General features: G+C 43.1%; 1 protein-coding gene across 6 annotated transcripts in view; it reads right to left on the reverse strand.

Annotated features, from left to right (window-relative positions):
* Positions 1-269: 269 nt before the first annotated feature.
* Positions 270-18342, reverse strand: part of PKP4 (plakophilin 4) — a 231665-nt gene continuing 213592 nt past the window's right edge. For 5 of the 6 annotated variants that reach the window (XM_088021694.1, XM_088021693.1, XM_088021692.1 and 2 more), the window contains exons 16-21: positions 15773-15923; positions 12276-12471; positions 8219-8303; positions 7978-8095; positions 3105-3178; positions 270-1347 (exon numbers count right to left, since the gene is read on the reverse strand). In XM_088021694.1, coding sequence (XP_087877820.1) covers positions 1099-1347; positions 3105-3178; positions 7978-8095; positions 8219-8303; positions 12276-12471; positions 15773-15923 — 873 coding nt within the window. In that variant the 3' untranslated portion in view covers positions 270-1098. Of the gene's footprint in view, positions 1348-3104; positions 3179-4858; positions 4988-7977; positions 8096-8218; positions 8304-12275; positions 12472-15772; positions 15924-18342 lie in introns of all 6 variants that reach the window. The other variant, XM_088021695.1, reaches the window with a different exon arrangement.

The following is an 18342-nucleotide window of genomic DNA, read 5'->3' on the forward strand; positions in this document are numbered from 1 at the left end:
CTAACCATTGTTTTTACCTAGTTATGGAGTTCTTAAAAAAATTGCCAAAAGGAGTCGTTGTCAATTTAGTTAGGGCTGGTCTTGCCAGATGTAATTTCATTCAGGTGAAAAGCAGTGTTAAATACATACAGCACTCTGAAGACAAAAAAAAAAAATACAATGTACATTAAAGAGGAGGAAATGTCATAGTTTCATTCTTTGGTACAGTCCATCTCATAAAGTGTATAAAACTAGAAAAGTCCATAAAACTTGGATATATTTACAACATGCAGTTAGAGTCACATTTATAGAATGTGCTTTTCTGTATTACACACAGAAAATAAAAAAAGAACAGGGAACAAATTTCCAAGGATGAAATTTCCACATTTATTTTTCTTTCATGTGCATAGAAAATGGCAGTGAAGTGTCCTATGAAAGAGGCAGGGAATGGGCATGGCGTTTCTATACCAGACTGGACTTTGTGCTTCAAAGGTACACTATTCATTTCGAAAACAAAGGATGTTATAGTTGTTTTTAACTGCTAACAATTCCTTGGGTATCCCATTTGTTTTTTAAGCTGTCAGTTTTCTTCAAATCTCTTTTCAAATGACACACTGCATTACAAATGATGGCACTTAACCAATGTGGCATTTCCATATTTACACCAACAAAAGAAATTTACAAGACATAATAGCATACAATCTTGACATTTAGTAATAGCAATAAAACATGAAGGGCATCCATTTTATTTTTTTCTGTACAAACTATCAGAACATAACTTTATTCACATTAAAAAAATCATCTTTAATTTGATTTGACCTACACATCCCCCATCTCATTTCACCCATGTCTCAAACCTCTCATCACATTGCCCACACCTTCACCAGACTATAGAATCTACAAGTAATTAGATTTAACACCTAAATAGAGCTTAGAAAGTCCTCTCTCCCAAAGGTTTCCTTACTTCCCTGATAATTCCTCAAAAAAGAAAAAAAATATGCTCTTCACTTGGTCCTTTCATTTCACTTTCACATTTCATCAGCAAATCAGCAAGATGGATTTTGCATCTCAACCCAAACAAGGTTAGAAAGAAGAGTTCCTCTACCGAGCATCTTGATGCTACACCCATGAGTCTGGGGACCCTGGGTACTGTTCTGCTCTGTAAGAAGGTCGTTTTGTGGAATAAAAGTCTACATAATTTGTGGTCGATTTCAGTCCATACTGTGTTGAATAATCAGTAGAAGCTGGAAAGTGAACTCGGTCATCAAAATAAGGATCTTCATAGCTATGAGGAGACTGCAAATACAATCTGTATGCGTCAAAGTTCTTTCTGTTGGAGTCATCTTGACTATAATACAGCTGTTGATGCTGTTGACAAAATGAAAAAGCAAATAAATCAAAGCAATTTTTGGAAATACGTGTTTAAGGGAAATTAATGTGGGTTTCCTGCTTCATATTTTTAAAGCAGTATTCAATATTTGTGAACATATGGTTCAAAGTTCTTTCTGGTACACACTGTGTATTTACTAGTAGATTGTAAGGACTTTAAACTATGTTTATAAGTGGGCTGGCAGAGTTTGCTCAAGTCCTGTTTTAAGGCCTGTAGAAGTTGGTGTCTCCGGAGAGCCCAAGATGGCCTCTGGCTACCTCCTTCCCCTGCTAGAGGTCCGGTTCTGTGCTCTGCTGTGGAGGGGCCTGTTACCTGGGCACGCCCAATGAAAGGATGGCCTTGATTTTTGCTTTGACACAGGGGAACCATGAGTAGTACATCATGAATTTTGTTGGAGGTTGGATTTTCATGCTTCAGATAGTTGTGTATGTACAGAACCATCCTTTAAAACATTTACCTAGAGATGAAGATTGAGTCCATCCCTCAGTTTTAAAAGAAATGTGAGGTGCTGTTAAAGGGGTAAGCAATCCCTGGGCAGAATAATAAAATTGGAAGAGACACGTGAACAAATAGGAAAGACTTCCCCAAGCCAGGACTAATCAGATTTGTAAGGAAGCAAGGTGAAACCCATGTGGGCATCCACGTCAGGGCACCCTGCCCCCCATTTCTTTTTGTGTTATCTTATCTCATCTCTGACCTCACATTAATGTCTTCAAATATGTTTGAAGAAAAACTGTCATGGCTCTTATGTCTGTTTTCCCTCTTGATCATGCCCAAGCCCCCCCACTTAGTAAGATGTAACAAATTTACCATGTACGTATCAACATCATGTTCTGGAACTAAGTTCATTCTAACATTATAAGCATTTCAGAGCGAAATTCTCTTTTTAATTTAAGTTAGAGTTATGATTTTAAAGTTTTTTTTCCCTCCTGACTTAAAAACTATGGCATAAATTATGAATAATTTGGTAAGTTCTTTTTTCTTCCATCAACAGAGAAAAGATGATGAAATGGAGGGAGGTCTTAGAGTATCCTTATCTGAAGTTCAGGATACAGGATTGTTTGGAAAACCCCAGTTGCTCATGTATTATTGGAAGGTAAGAGGAGAGATCAGACGACCTAAATGTGGGCATGGCATCAGGAAGGACCGATATAAATTTTAGGCCCCCAGTGAAAGCAGATTGGATGCCACCATTAGTCCCCACTCTGATGGAGAGTGGGGTCCACCCCAGTAGGGCTGAGTCCACTTTGACTTCTGAAACTAATGGAGACCTGGCCACCGACTCAAGTGTTTTCAAACCATGGATGCTTGGATGTGCAGGGAGCCATGAAAATGGGACATGAGGTTTACAAAAAAGAACAATGAGATGAGAGAATGGAGTGTGCTTACCACCTTTCCCCACCCAGAGGATGGAAGGGAATTTAGAGATTAACAGAAAAAAGGAGTGGGAAACGGAGATTGTTGGGCAAAGAATATGAGTTAAAGACTTCTTAGGTGGTTCCCATCAGTGGCATGGTGGTCTCAGCAGCACCGACTTGAATATTCAAGCACATGAGGCTACTGTGGAAGTGCTCTGCTTAAACCACAGATGAGCTTCTGAGGAGCAGAGATCCCTAGGGAAAGCTCCTCGGCCCCTGCTGTGTTGGCCCAGCTCTGGTAGGTCAACTGGCGCGGACCCCTTTCTGTGTCGATCCCTGCTAATCGGCCTTCTGTAAAAATGATATTGCAAATTCACCTGTAGCCGTCTATTTTGTTCTCTTGCTGGTGAGGAATAGGAACTGATGTAAATTGGTGAAGGTTTGCTGGAGCCTGTAAGAAAATATTTTATGAAATTAAAACTAGTGCTCATCACTCCGGTCCATTAGGCTGTGTGGGCTCCCTGCACTAGGGCTGGTACGGTCCCTGATGGGGCCTGCCTTTCCCAGTGCCAGCGGGGATCGGGAGAGGCAGCTGGGATCCCTGGATCTAGCTGTTAGCCGATAATGGGTATGGCAAAGGTAAGTCATGTGTGTGTTTCACCGAAAAGCAATACCAGTCCAAAAAGGTTTCCTTCTCAACCTCTGGTCACTGTGAGGAGCTGTGTATACCTGTAAAGGTCTCCCTGGCTGGCTCTGAACAGCAGCCTGGCTCCCTGAGCCGAGGGACATCACTCTTCCAGGGCTCTGAGCTAGAGCACTGGGTCGGATGCGGAAGGGAAACGTTACAACAAGCTCCATGCCTTCAGAATCAGAGCTCTGATTCAAAGTCCCAGGTCCTGGAACGAGCAGGCACAGGCGTGTTCTAAGCAGTCTGGCCACATGGAGGCACCGTCTTGTATCTGCCATCTTTAAGTACATTTTGAAACAAAAAGAATCTGATAATCAGATGGTTGTCTTCAAGAGTCCACAGCAGACTCCCGATGATGTCATTGGCTACCCTTCTCTTATTGTTAGGGCTAGCAAAGATTTTTTTTTTTAATGAGGAAAATGAAACATACTTGAGGCAAATTAGTTTATTGAAGCAAGCAAAGAAGATACAGAAGGGCATGCATGCTAAAGAGGCGATCTTTAAAATAAAGCAGGCTGCTGCAAATCTGAAGCAACAATGCACTTCAGTTGATGCATTTCCTTTGCAAAGAGCTTGGTGTTTGAAATGTAGCATCTGCAATTTTCTGAGCTATTAATTGCCATAGTAACAATAGTCGATTAGTAAACAGTCCTGTGAAATCACATCTTCAAAGACAACAGCACAACTGAGATGGCTCCCCCAGCAGTTGTTAAACTGCCACCAGCTTTTTTTAATAAACAGGTTTTTTTGAGAAAGAGTACTCTTGTGGTAGCTCAGTCACACCCTTATTTGAAACTTCTAGAGCAGTTATAATTTGCTAGAGAGTTGAGAATGGGGACAATATGAGATCTTGGTAACTCTTTGGGCTGGCATCCTTCACATGAATTAGATGCCCAGGTTTCTGAATGACATAAAAATATGAATAGTATGCAACATCATTTTTGTTATTCTTAAAATATAATCACTCCGGGAAGAATCACATTATACATTTTGTTATTCATTCAAACTCTTTTCCATGAAAATGTAAACGAAATTGATCTCCATTCTCAGGTTTGAATTTAAGAGATGAGCCAGTCTAGGAGATGTGGCCTTGCAAAGCATCCCAGAACTCAGTTCTGACACAGGGGAAACACAGGGAGACACTGCATGGACGGGAAGGGAACAGAGCAAAGGGACTGCACTGGGGCAAAGCCAGCAACCACCTCTCTTGGATATGGTGCTCTTTTTATTTGTGGTCACTAGGCCACTACCTTAGCTTGTTTTGCTTAAAACAAGTGGAAAAGGCAACAGCCCGGGAAGCAGGAAATGGAGAGACTGGACCGTGGTCGGCTGCTGGGGGACCGTCTCAATACAGGCATGGGCTACTTCCCAGGCCGCTGGCGGGGTGCCTGGAAACGAGTGGCTTTTCGAGATACTCTATCACATACCCAGCTGGCGTCTTACCAGGGTACAGGCCTTTATGTGTGGCATCCCCTTGGCTATTGTAATACTGCATAGGTGGCTGGGTCCTATCGTATTCAGAGCGAGGGTCTCTGATTCCTAACAGTGCTGGTGAGGAGGAGGTGCTGCCGACTGAAGGGAGAGGCAGAGGAGGGAGAGAGAAAGGAGAAGAAAGAGAAAGCAGACTGTCAGTGTCTCTGCAAAATCCTCTCTGGAAAAATAAAGGTCAGCAATTAGAAATGCCACGCAGCTGGTGCTAAAAATCAGCTCTCAGAGATACTGTGAGTTGAAGAGCAGCCAGTGCTGAGGACCAGGAAGGCGACCCTCAGATCCGCTGCTGCGAGAACCCTGCGAGAACCCGAGCCAGCGTGGCCCGCCCTCCCAGAGCTTCCCAGAGGGCTGAAGTCCGGACTGCCTGGTTAGCGAGGGGCGCAGGGCAGAAACCGCGCAGGTTCCTCAGTGGTGGGCCTCCAGGACTCCCAACAGGCCTTTACAATTGAGTGAGAATAACTTATTAGCCACCTAAGAGTTACAGTTGTTATTTTATGATCTCAGTTCTGCTGCGTGTAAAACACCCATCTTTTATCCTTTATGTACAGCTCTTTAGTAAATAGGTGTTTATTTTTTTAATGATTTTATTTATTTATTTGAGAGAGAGAATGAGACAGAGAGAGCATGAGAGGGGGGAGGGTCCGAGGGAGAAGCAGGCTCCCCACTGAGCAGGGAGCCCGATGCAGGACTGGATCCCGGGACTCCAGGATCATGACCTGAGCCGAAGGCAGTCGCCCAACCAACTGAGCCACCCAGGCGCCCCGCATATTTTGATTTTTAATTATTTCAAAAATATCTCCATCTCTAAATGTGTTTGAATAACAGTGCCCAGCCTATAAAATTTGTAATTCTTTTTATGGTGATCAGCTGTCAGGGAAATTTTGTAAACCCAGTAAGCCTGGCTCCTCAAGAAGTTCACAATGCTAACAAGCCGAGCCTCACAAAACCCCAATTTGTTTTTCCCAGTTTGAGCCAAATATTTAATAACGTCTCTATCCATAGATCTCCTTTTGAGCATTCTGCATAGAAGGAAAGCATGACACATCTTTTTTCTCATTAAAAAGTCATCTTGCTTGCACTAAAGTTAATTATAAATAAAAGGGGTCACTTATTCACTTGATCCACTTGAAAGCAGCGGCCCTCAAACCTTGCCACCAGTGGTTCTGCATGCCTTGATGCTTTCCGATGCAGACCGACACTGAAATATTTTTCCCTAAAAGGTCACTTTACTGACATAGGGTTGCAGTGTGTTCAACAAAGGTGAGCGTGCATGGGCAGTGTCTGTGCTACTCACCTTGCTTACTTTCTAGAAGGCAGGAGGACAAAGAATGTGCCCACCCACCTCCCACAAGCACATTAGCAAGGCATCAGAAGTGCCAGTAAGCTTATACTACATTAGTGTGAGAGATGGAGGATTAGCCCTTAGGATAACTGGAGCAACAAGTATGAATTCTATCTTACCTCTGAAACAGAATCCAAGAACTTGGATGGGCTCATCCACATTGCCCAGTGTGTATATATGAGGTCCTCAAAATAAGCTCATTGCTTAGTCACTACGCCCTCATCTGTCTGAAATTCTTCTTTTGCGGGTACTACATATGCCTTTTGTTAAGCAGCCAAATCTCTTGTTTCCCCTGACACCCCTATTTCTGAGTCCCGAAAGGATTCTGAACATTTTTATAAAAGAAGACAGCCTCAGGCTACACCTGGGAGCTCAGCAAGTATGTCAAAAACCAAGTACAAGTCTCTTTGAAGAAAACAACTCATAATTTAAAAACTATGATAAAAATATACACCATACGCAGTAGGCACAGATAATTTTAAAAAATTCCTAGTACAAGTGGAGACATCCAATTATGTGGCAAGAACCGCCAGTCCTATATTTGTCTTTTTGGCCACATTTGTCCACATGAGAAATAAGACTGCCAGCAGTAGCACAGTTGAATACAACAGATAATATTTATATGTCAGAATGGGAGATTTAAAGCCGAATAAAAAAAGATATTTATTATTTTTCCTATTTCATTTAGCTAAGAATTAAATTTATAGGACTAACTTGGCTTGGTAGTAATATTCTGCCCTTACATATAAAAAGCAGTCTGGGGGCACATGGGTGGTTAAGTGTCTGCCTTCAGCTCAGGTCATGATCTTGGGAGTTCTGGGGATGGAGTCCTAGGATCGAGTCCTGATCGCACTCCTGGCTCAGCGGGGAGTCGGCTTCTCCTTCTGACCCTTCCCCTGCTTCTCCTTCTGACCCTTCCCCTTCTCGTGCTTTCTCTCTCACACTCTTTCTCTCAAATAAATAAAATCTTAAGAAAAAACAAAAAAATCTCCCCCAGTCTGAGTCTCAGAACATTCTTTCTACCAAATTAGACACTAGTAAGTAGGTAGTGTGCTTGCCAAGATTCCCAACTTTCAAATCAAAGGGAATCCCTGCAAACCCACCTGTAGGGCCTGTTCCCATCGGAAATGGATGCGGGGGTGGGGGGTGGGGTGGAAGGTTCTGGAATACAGCTCGGGGTTGGAGGTTTAACTGGGAAGGAGGAAAGTGTGGGAGATTGTAGCTCCCCCAGAACGCAGGTATTAAGATGATGTCTAAAGGACCCTGCTTCTAAGAGTTCTCACCAAGAAAACTAAAAAATCACTTTGGAGGAGATTCCAAACTTATGGCTAGTGGGCAGGCAGGGCAGCTGTTTTCAAGCGTAACTAGTGGTTCTCAAAGCGTGCACCTGCACTCCTGCATCCACATCACCTGGCCAGCCTGTCAAACACAGAGTCCCAAGCCCCTTCTCACACCCAGTGAAGCAGAATCTTGGGGGAGATGGGATGGAGGGCCCTGGGATACATTTATGTGTAAACTTGCATAGACTTTTTAAAATGGAAGGAGGAACATGGGTCTGTGGTTTACAATGGCATGTAATTCCCAAAGAAGGCTCTTGGCTGGAAGAGCAAATACACCTCCTAAGTGTTTGGAGGTGACAGGCTTAATCGTCTATGTTCAGTCTTTTCTGGCTGGAAAAATAATGTCTGTCACACAAACGTTCTCGCGAAGGAGTGGTTTGCCCACTGACCTGACTGAATGATGGGTGACATCTGTTGGTTGGTGGTAGACAAGGAAGGATGTGATTTGAATCGGTCTCGCTCTAACGTCGACACAGGTGTAATAAAATGGTTCTGATTCCACCCATCCTGTGGAGTTGAAAGAGAAAAAGAAACCTCTCAAAATGAATAATGACATTTCATTACAATAAATGATTACAAATGTGTGCTCTGATGAATGCTAATTATGCCAGAGCTATTCTTGTAAGTTACCTTTTTATAAATGCTCCGGAGGTCCCGATATTGCCATAATGTATTCAAGACCTGGGCTGCTGCTTTCACCACTTTCAGAGATGATCTAGGGAGACAGTGAAGATGTTAATGAACGTGGGTGGCACAGCCTCAGGCCCCACTTGCAGAGATTCAGGCTGCAAACCAGCGGCCAAGAGGCCATCTCTCCAAGGACCAGAGGGCACAGGTGCCGCTGCTGGAAAACACAACCAAGGAAATCAGGTGTACCTGGGAGTTGGCCAAGTTCAGGGCTGGCCAGGGTGGCAAGGACCAAAGTGAGGCTCTCAGGAAGTCAAGTCTGTGGTGAGAGGCTGTGATTGGGACAAGCAGTGACTCTCTTGAACTGGGGGCCTCTTTCGGCTGTCAGTCCCTAGCCTCCCCCCTTATCTACCAAGGGGCTGACCTTGCTGGGGCTTTGGGATTAATGCAACCATGGCCGTGCATCCTGACTGTCAGAGGACCCTCCCAAGTTAATTTGTTTCCCCCCCATTAGTAGGTCTTCATATAAACACCTGCACTGCCTTCTTATCATTTATGCCTCGATGTAAACAAATGTACATCTGTGCCCTAATGTTCAATGTGGAAAATATGGTTGGTTGTAAATTCTCCTCTCTGAAGACAGTTGCTGAATACTGGCATTCTGTTCAAGCACTGTTGACCATGAGTCACTGCTTTTCACCTCGGGAGCTGCTCCTCTTACTCAGTGGCCTCGGCGGTAAGTGAAGAGAGAAGGCTAGCTTCGTGCCTCAGCACAGGCTTCCAGATCACCACATCAGGGGTGCATCAGCACTTGGGAGTCAGCCGTAAGGATAACGGAATACCTCTTCAGCACAGAAAATTTGACTTCAAGTGTGTATCACAGGGTCTAAAAATCTGATTTCCTCTTCTTATCTCCCCAGTTAAACTTTCATGAAAGAGAGAAGCAGCAAGGCGAGCAGATGGGAAGCACTCTCTCTTGGCCCCAAACAACAGGATATGGGGTGCAGTGATTCCAAGGGCTTCAGCAAGGACGGAGTACAGGGCAAGTTCAGGGGCGGCACAGTCTGTTCCTAGAGGTCGGGCATTTCTGGATCCATCTGCACCACCATCTCCCACCCAAGACCCCCTCTTAGTGTTCCTCATGAGTCAAGGGTAGAACCAGGTCAGACCAACCCACTCAAAGCTCTTCTAAATTTTATATTTTCGAAAGGGACCACAGAGCAAGGAGATACCTCAAAAAAAAGAAGAACAGAGATGAAATTTCTGACACCCAGAATGGCCTTGCAGGGCCTTCACACCTCACAACCATGCCATTCTCAGCCAGGTCCTGAGCGCGCTGCTGGTGTTTATATCCCCGTCTGTCAGTGCTAGGCAGCCGGGAGGCAGGAAAGGACACTGGCTCCAAGGACTACAACGCGACACTTGACATGGAGGACTGTGCCAGTGATACATACACCTTGATACAAACAGCTAGGCTAGGTGTCTGCAGAGACGGATTCTGCTAGTAGAAAGCTAATGCTTGAGAAAAGCAAAGACGCTTCTGTGCTCCCCTCTGCAGCACAGTTCCTTGGAAGAGTTACCTATTCTCCTAACTCTAATTCTCATCTTCTCTGCAATGTATGACATCGGTAGTGTTCAGCAGGACAAGCCTCAGCCCTCATCCTGCCTGGCCGAGCAGGAGCATGTGACATGTCCTCACCCTTAACACTTCCTCCCTTGGCTTCCAATATGTCCTTTTCTGAATGCTCTGGCTACTCTTTCTTGAGTTCTTTTGCTGGCTCCCCATTTCCTTGGCCTCTAGCCATAAACCCTGAAGCCTCTTTTCTTCTCCATCTACATTTTCTTCCTTATTCATCTCAGCCTATTTCACTTTTTTAAATATGCCATTTATAGACTCCCAAATTTGTATTTCTAGTTTGGACCTCTATCCTGAACTCAAGTATATTCTACTGCCGACCATACACTGCTGGTGGATGTCTAACAGACGTCTCAAATGTCATAGGTCCAAAACAAACACCTGGTCTTCCCTAAAAAACCTGCTCCCGCAGGCTTTCCCATGTTGGTGAGTGCAACTCATCCTGTGGTCTTTTTTGCCAAAGACCTTGGGGTCATCCTTGACATTTTCCTCCTCTCCTGCTGCTCACCCGATCCCTCAGCAAATTCCATTGCCTCTTTCAGCCATGTCGGAATCGACCACTTCTTCACTGCTACAACTGTTGCCACCATTAGTCTCTACTTGGTGGAAGGGAAGGTTTGTCAAAAGTCACAATGACCCCTTTAAGGGAAGTCAGACCGTGTCCCCCACTGCTGAACAATCTCCAGTGGCTTTCGGTCTCCTCCGAGCAAATCAAAGTCCTTACACTGACTCACAGGGTCCTGTATGTCTGGTTATGTAGCCCCCCCCAGCTCCTCCTGACGTGCTCTTCGCCTGCGCGCCCCCCACTGTCCACTACACACATAGCCCTCCGCTTCCTCCTTACCACCTTTCCCAGTTTTAGTATTTGCTTCGTCTGCATCTGACGGGTGGCGTTTCTTACTCACTGGTACCTCATCTACCTCACCCAGGAATGTAAGCTACCGGGGGGCAGGGGTCGCTGTGGGATCCTCTTGCTGCTGTAGGACACCACAGGTGGGCAGAAAACTTGGTGAATGACTCCGAAGGGAAGGCCAGCGTGTTGTGTTCAGAGGCCAACCTGAGTTGATCCAGGACTTTCTGAGTCTCTTGTTTTGAAAAAAGATTACAGTGGATGAGAACATTTTTCTTTTTTTTTTTAATATACAAAGAGAAGTTCTGGCACTGGTTCAGAATCTCTCTAGCTTCTTCTGCCTTTCACAAATGAAGGCCCTTTAATGAAATTTTAAGAGCACAAGAAGTGATTATGGTTACCTTAGCTTTATCTGTAACATTTCATTTCCTCTGAAATAAAAAGGTGTGTGTGCATTTATTACTAATGAGATTAAAAAGATACAAAAGAAAAAAGGACTGAAAGGAAATATGGTTAATGTTGATAGGTGAGACTTCTGGGGGATGAGAATATGCTTTGCTACATTATTCTTCTATTTTAGAAATTCCTACAAAAGTATAAACTAAAAGATTAGATAAGAAATAACGTGAGTTCTAGCACTGTCACTCAGCCAAGTAGTAAATACCGTCCGAGCATCTCTTATAGGTCAGGTTTTGTTCTCTATGTAGAGGGTACGGCAGTGAAGAAAAGACAAAGTCCCTGCTACTGGGGGAGCCAGAGGCCAGAGAAAACACTAAATAACATATCGGGTTAATCAGTGCTGCGAAGGAGAACAGAGCGGGGGGGGGGGGGGGTGGAGAGTGGGGAGACAGGTGCCATTTTATGGATTAGGTGGCTGCTATCCTGTGTATTAAAAAGGCTCCAAACAGCCCTACTTCCCACTTCCTTGAAGGATTCTTTGATGTGATACAAAGGCAAATTTATAGTCAACTGTTATAGCTCTGTGACAAAAGAACAAAACAAAACAAAAAACCCTTCTATTTTTGCCACCAATTCTCTAATCCCTGCTTCTGCTGCTTCATCACTTAGGTGTCACCCAGAAGCAAAGGGAAATGTATAATCCCAGCCCAGGGCACATCCTGAGGCCACACAGCAGGCCCTGCTCAGAGCAGTGATTTTAATACTTTTTCTGCAACTGGCAGAGGAATCAGTCCCAGAACTGAGGATTCAATAAGATGTTCTTGCAGAACAGGCCCTACAGTTTGGAGTAGAGTCGAAGGTGAAAGGGAAGGTGCCCGCAGATGTTCCTCATCATAGTATTTCTGATTCTTCTCAGGGTCAGCACAAGCAAACATGGCTTTAGAGACAAAAATGAATGTAGGGATGTTAGAACTAAGTAAATATCCAAAAAGGGGCCACGTGACTGCAAATGTCCCTTCTCAACAAAACAGGTTTTAATTGGTGGAGACTGTTTAGCTTATTGGTGTGTAAGAAATGCAGGAATAAATCCTTTCCAGTAGGAAATATCCTTCTCAAAGGCCCTTATCACAGGACAATCCTAATAAGAGCCTCACGCTCCATCTCCTTGCACTTGCCTGTCTCCTCTGCCCTTGGTTATGTTCACCAGCTTCTCTATCCCCCCTGAGTCGGCCAGAGCTTTGGCGTTCTCCATGTTTTTGCTGGTGACCTCGTGCAGAGCACAGCAGATGGCCGCCATGGTCTCATCAGACAGCACACTGGGGCCGGTGCCGCCGGGAAGCCGGTTGACCAGGTCTCGCATGGCATATTTACCTGCCAAAGGCAAAAGATTTCATTCCACTTTCATAAGGTACTAGGTTTTTGTTATTGTTGCCGTTGAAAGATCCTGACAGTGAGTTCTCTCTTAAAAACATAACCTCAGAAGACAATAACATGGCAGAACAGAATGATAAATATTATAACTGTAGGGGGGACGTTAATGTTTACTACAATGCCACTTGAAGAAAAGACTGGTCTATAAAACAAGCCACTGAAAGAAAATGTAAGTCAGTGTATAAAATTGGGTATACCAATCAAGTTGCTATAGATGAACTATTTCCATTAACAGTGAGAAAGAAAGAAATGATAACAGTTTTATTCTCAATTGAATTCCTATGTTTCAAAAATACATGAACTTCCTCTTAAAGCTTTTAAAGACCTATCTTTGAATAAGTTTTAAAAGTGGACCAAGTAAAGCTGCCCCATAATTCTTTTCATTAAATCTCTCTGGGTCTTAAAGTGTGAACCGGGTACCATTACCCATTTTTATCAAGTTGAAGGTAAGTACCATCTGACATCAATAGTGATAACATGTTAGTTTCTTTTAACCAGACACAAGTGACATTTGGAATTAAAATGATGGCTACGTTATCTGGTAGGAGTGATGCAATGATAATAGAGTTTTTGACAGGCCAAGGCTGGGGAGCCCCCTAGCTATTGAAGCATTTCTTTACAGATACTCAGTTTCTCTTACTTCTCTCCAAAACCAAAATATCTCTAGCTTGTTCAATGTCAATTACCAACTGACAAACTAGAATAATTGCACAACACACAGAAGAAATGAACTAAAGCTCAAGTAAATATTTTCTTAGTTTTTTTTTCTATGCTAATAATTGAGTGGAAACAAAATGGGGTTTTTATTAAAGTCCTATTTATATACAATGGTAAGCAGTAGAATACAGGCCTTGACTACACGCTGCATAATTTACAGCATTTCAAAGGGAAGGCTTTGGCTTACTCACAGTGAACATTGTTGTGAATAGTAGAAAAACAATGTTGACATTATAAGCCAGAAGATAAATGTGGTTTTTAGAACAGATGGAATTTAGCACTGGTGATTTTGAATACTCACGAAAAACCAAAATGTCCATGACACACAGTTCGTCATTTTGCTAAGGCACAACTTTAAATTGCCCCCGAGACTGGGATAAGGCAGCCACTGTGTCTGCGAGTGAGTCTGATGGTCCCCTCAGATCCTGCAGCTCTACACAGCTGGGCTGGCCCAACTCAGCAGAGTATATGCAGTAACTTTTGTAGAGTGACAAAACTTTGTTTCCTTGTAAAAAATGGCTCTGAAGAGGAAGTCCATTGCTAGTGCTGGTGATGGACAAGAGCAGAGAGTCAAGGGGCCCAAGAAGGGGGATGGTGTTTTGGGACAGAGGTGCTGAGTGAATTAAGAGTCGAATACTGAATCTGGGAGGGACTTAGCCCTCAGGAAAGAAGGGAACTTTATAGAGAAATAAGAAAGTGATTCATGAAACCATTTAAGAGTGCTCCAGCTGGGTACAAATATGCTCACAGGTGGTGAGAGAAAATGCTCGTGAGAGTTTACAAGTGGGTCAGCACCCTCACAGAAAACACAGGGACGCCCTGGGAGAAGGCCCGGACTCTCATTCGCATTCCTCCTGCCCAGAGGTCTTGGCACTCAGGGGCACTGGCCCCACACCTCTGCACCTGTGTCCCCTCCCCGCTGTGCCATGATAGGCCACACGTCATCATATGCTGTCAACCCTTTATTTTTTAGCATTAGTAATTCCCAAACTATATGTGCTTCTTACAAGAAATTCAAACACTATGGATGTAACAAAAATAACTTAAAAAATCTCTTTAGGGACCTGAAGGGTTTCTCTCAAGGACATGTGGGAACTAAGAGTTATAAAGCATACTGGCATCAGGCACTAGCTGGACTGTATGAACAGGGTGTGGAAGAAGCTCCTCTTCTCTCCTTGGGGGACAATTTGGCTCAAAGGAATGGTGTGTTATGAGCAGGTTAAGCTAGGTGATAATTTAAAATAGCAATTCTGCCAGGCACTATGTAGGAGCTTTCATGCAAGATGCCACAGTGAATCCTCACAGCAACTCTTTAAGGTAAATATTATTGCTCTGTTCTTTGTCTCCCCCCCCCCCCACCCCAGGGCAGGCCTATTTTAGAGTTCAATACTTATTCACTACTCCACATAAGATCCTGTCAAATCTCCCCCTCCCTCTCTCCTGGCCTGTCATCAGCCATGGGGCTGGCGTGGAGCTTGGCGCTGCTTCATCCTCTTTATTTGATATGCACAGCAAACCCGTGGTAAGGACAGCAAGGTGGTCGGCTCCCTTTCAGAGATAGGGTTGAGGAAGAGTTTTCAAATTTAGATGAAAGACCTGAAGCTGGGTGGGCTCACCACAGGACACCCCAGGTTACCCAGCCAGTGAGAAGTAGATCCAGGGTTTAACTTGAGGTCAACTGGAGAGTCTCCGATCTTTCCTCTACCCTATACTCCGCTTGAGTGTGGTAATGGCCTTGGGGGCAAGCAAGCTAAGCTGCCGAGGGTTTCAAACCTGAAGAAGGGTGCTCAGTGTCAGGTTCATGCAAATGCCAACCTTACATTTGGACAGCCCTGCGGGTTGGTGCCTCCTACCATTTTATACCCTATGTGCTTCACTTGCTTTAGCCTAGTCCTGACCCTGCCCCGGGAGGGAAATGGCCTTGGGACAGTGGTTCTGCCTGAGCATGAACACTAGGGAAAAGCGACAAACCATTTATGTAATTTCTTTTTTTTATTTAGATCATGGTAGTGTTGGTAAATTAGCAGATATCAGTCTCAAAAATCAGAAAGTGAGAATTAACTTCTTTTGTTGCTCAGGAAATGAACCTCTCTTGGGAAACAGAGACACCAAATCTATCAAGCAGTGTTGTAATGTATAGCTGAAATTGCTACCTTTTTTGAAAATTTTCCTTCCCTGATCAATGTTTAATTAATGAGCTTGCCTCTTGCTGAAAAGGAATAGTCACAAAGGACAGACAGCACAAAGGGTACACAAATATGCCAAGACACCAGAGAACAGAACTCAGTTGCTGATCATTTTAAATGTCATTATTTTTATAAATCAAAAGAGTTGTTTTTTTTTTTTAAAGTAGGCTCCACACCCAGTGTGGAGTCCAACACGGGGCTTGAACTCACGACCCTGAGATCAAGATCTGAGCTGAGATCAAGAGTCAGATGCTTAGCCAACTGAGCCACCCAGGCGCCCCTAGTTTTATAAATGTAGTTACTTTTTCTTTATAACTTACCTTGTCACCAGAACATACCTATGAGCTCCTTGTTGCGAACATCTAGCGCCATATTCCTCAAGGCAGTTGCCACCGAAGAAACAACTCTATCATTATCCATTCTCAGAAGTTCTACAAGGATGGGCAGACCTTTTTCTTTGCGGACAGCCGCCCGGATGTATGCTGCAAACTAGTGAGTAAAACAAACCAATAGTAGTATAAAACACAGTTCAACTCTCAGATGTTACTGTCACCTAAAAAAGATGTTTCCAGAAGATAAACTAATAGATTAAAAATGTTTTCTTTCCAATCGGAAATTAAATCTGTGGTGTCAGTAAAGAAAAAACCAGAGTTAGGGATAAAGACAGGCTAGGATGACTGATTTAAAAAGAAATCCTAAAGCCTAAAAATCTCAAACCACCATCTGCCATATATTTTTGTGCAGAAAAGAGAAGGCAGTGATTGCTTTCTATCTCAGATACGTAAACATGATTAAGGAAGGATCTTGGGTCTTCTCTGCAATTGGCCCCATGCCAGGTCCGGAGGCTATAAATAGGATGGCAGAAACGGTAACTGATCAGTGTACATTATAGGAGAACCTGTCTCCATCAGTACATTCTTTTCCTATATTCTCTGCAACAATATTTAGAGTTCAGTAATCTTTCAAATAGATTGACTGAAAAAAAGCCTTTGCCTCAGAAGAAAAGGAATTCTCCGGAAACACTGAGCATCATAATTCATACAGACTGGTGAAAAAGTATATTTGTGTGCAAAATGCTTTCTTTTGCAAGATTAGTTTGCTGCTTCTTTTTTTAATTCACAGTCAAGAAATTCTTTTGTGGCTATGAGGCAAGTCTGTTCAGCAAGTCAGCGTTTGTACTATTTGAATTGGAAATGAATGCTAGCTAAGTCATCAGGGAAATAACCAAAAAAAAGTAGCATTTGAAAATTGGGCCTTTAATCATGTTTTGAGTTTTTATTGACATTTTTTACCAATGCAAACTGTTTTTCAAAATTTAGGATAATTGAAAAATGTTGCTCATAAAACATCTAATACTTTCCTGCTATGGTCAAGACATGAGGACAAAGATCGGCCAAGCCTTTTGTATTGTTTTGAACATTAAAATATATGATTGACCACTCAGTTTCTTGAATACCAACAGAATAGATTACTTTAATAATGCAAGTAAGAGGAAGAGATGCATTTCAAAGATCCTATTAACATTCTTCATATGAAACAAATACTCCTATTTTCTAAATCAAATGAAATCTATGGGGGGGGAGGGGCGGTGCGAGGAAATGCAATACATGACTTTCTATAGAGTAAAGCACCCAGGCAGCTTTCTCAACTTCTCTCTGAAATCTGCAAGGACAGAGCCAACACCTGTCTCACCTGGAGACAACGTGGCCTGGCCCAGCCCAGCCCAGCCCAGCCCAGCCCAGAAGTGTTTCCCTTCGGGGGCACTATAGTCATCACCACTCTCAAAATAGCTTCTGACTTGATAACATCTGTATCTTGTTTTCTTAATAAGGATCTAATATTTTGATTTATTATTTTAGATACTTTGGAAATGATTTTAGGATAGTATCTATATTTTAAATGAGCTTGCCATCTAACTTTCATTCACTAAATGACTCCAGAGGTGAAATTAAACACAACTCAAATCACATCTATTTCAATTACTGTCTTTTTTATTGTCATCAAATGTATCTCTTGGGTCACAAGAAACTGGATGCGAACACTGGGTCACCAACATAAATATTTATGAATACTTATGTGCCACACACTGTCCTAGGTCCTTCACTTTTTTTTTTTAATTTTTAAAAATTTATTATCTCATTTAGCTCTTACAACCACCTCATGAGATAGGATGGAAAGATCCAAGACCCCTAGCTAGTAAGTGGAAGGGCCAGGATTCAAAACCAAGGCATCTGGCTCCAGAGCCAGCACTTAGATGTTGGGCTATTAGCATGTTAATTAAGAACAACAATAACAAAATAACCATGCTGGCTTAGCACTAGGCCATAAATATCTGTATACATTCATTATAGCAGTTGACTGCACAAAACAAACCACACCTAGCCTGACCGATGCTTTTCACTCTCATGGATAATACAGTGGCCAAAAGATTCTCCTTTTGGGAGGTGGTGGTGGAGGAAGTAGCCAAAAACAAGCATTATAATAACTCTACTAAAATACCCTTGTCAGAAAACTCAAAGGTAACCTATGGAATGGGAGAAGATATTTGTAAATGATGTATCTGATAAAGGGTCAGTATCTAAAATCTATAAAGAACTTATTGAACTCAACACCCAAAAAACAAATAATCCAGTTAAGAATGGGCAGAGGACATGAATAGACATTTTTCCAAAGAAGACATACAAATGGCCAATAGATGCTCAACCTCACTCATCATCAGGGAAATACAAATCAAAACCATGATGAGGTACCACCTCACACCTGTCAGAATGGCTAAAATTAACACCAGAGGAAACAACAGATGTTGGGGAGGATGCAGAGAAAGGGGGCCCCTCTGTGTACACTGTTGGTGGGAATGCAAGCTGGTGCAGCCACTCTGGACAACAGGATGGAGGGTCCTCAAAAAGTT

This window comes from Eumetopias jubatus, unplaced genomic scaffold (genome assembly GCF_037043125.1).
Source record: "Eumetopias jubatus isolate StellerSeaLion01/CBP00866 unplaced genomic scaffold, mEumJub1_p1.0 scaffold_3, whole genome shotgun sequence".
NCBI classification, from domain to species: Eukaryota; Metazoa; Chordata; class Mammalia; order Carnivora; family Otariidae; genus Eumetopias; species Eumetopias jubatus.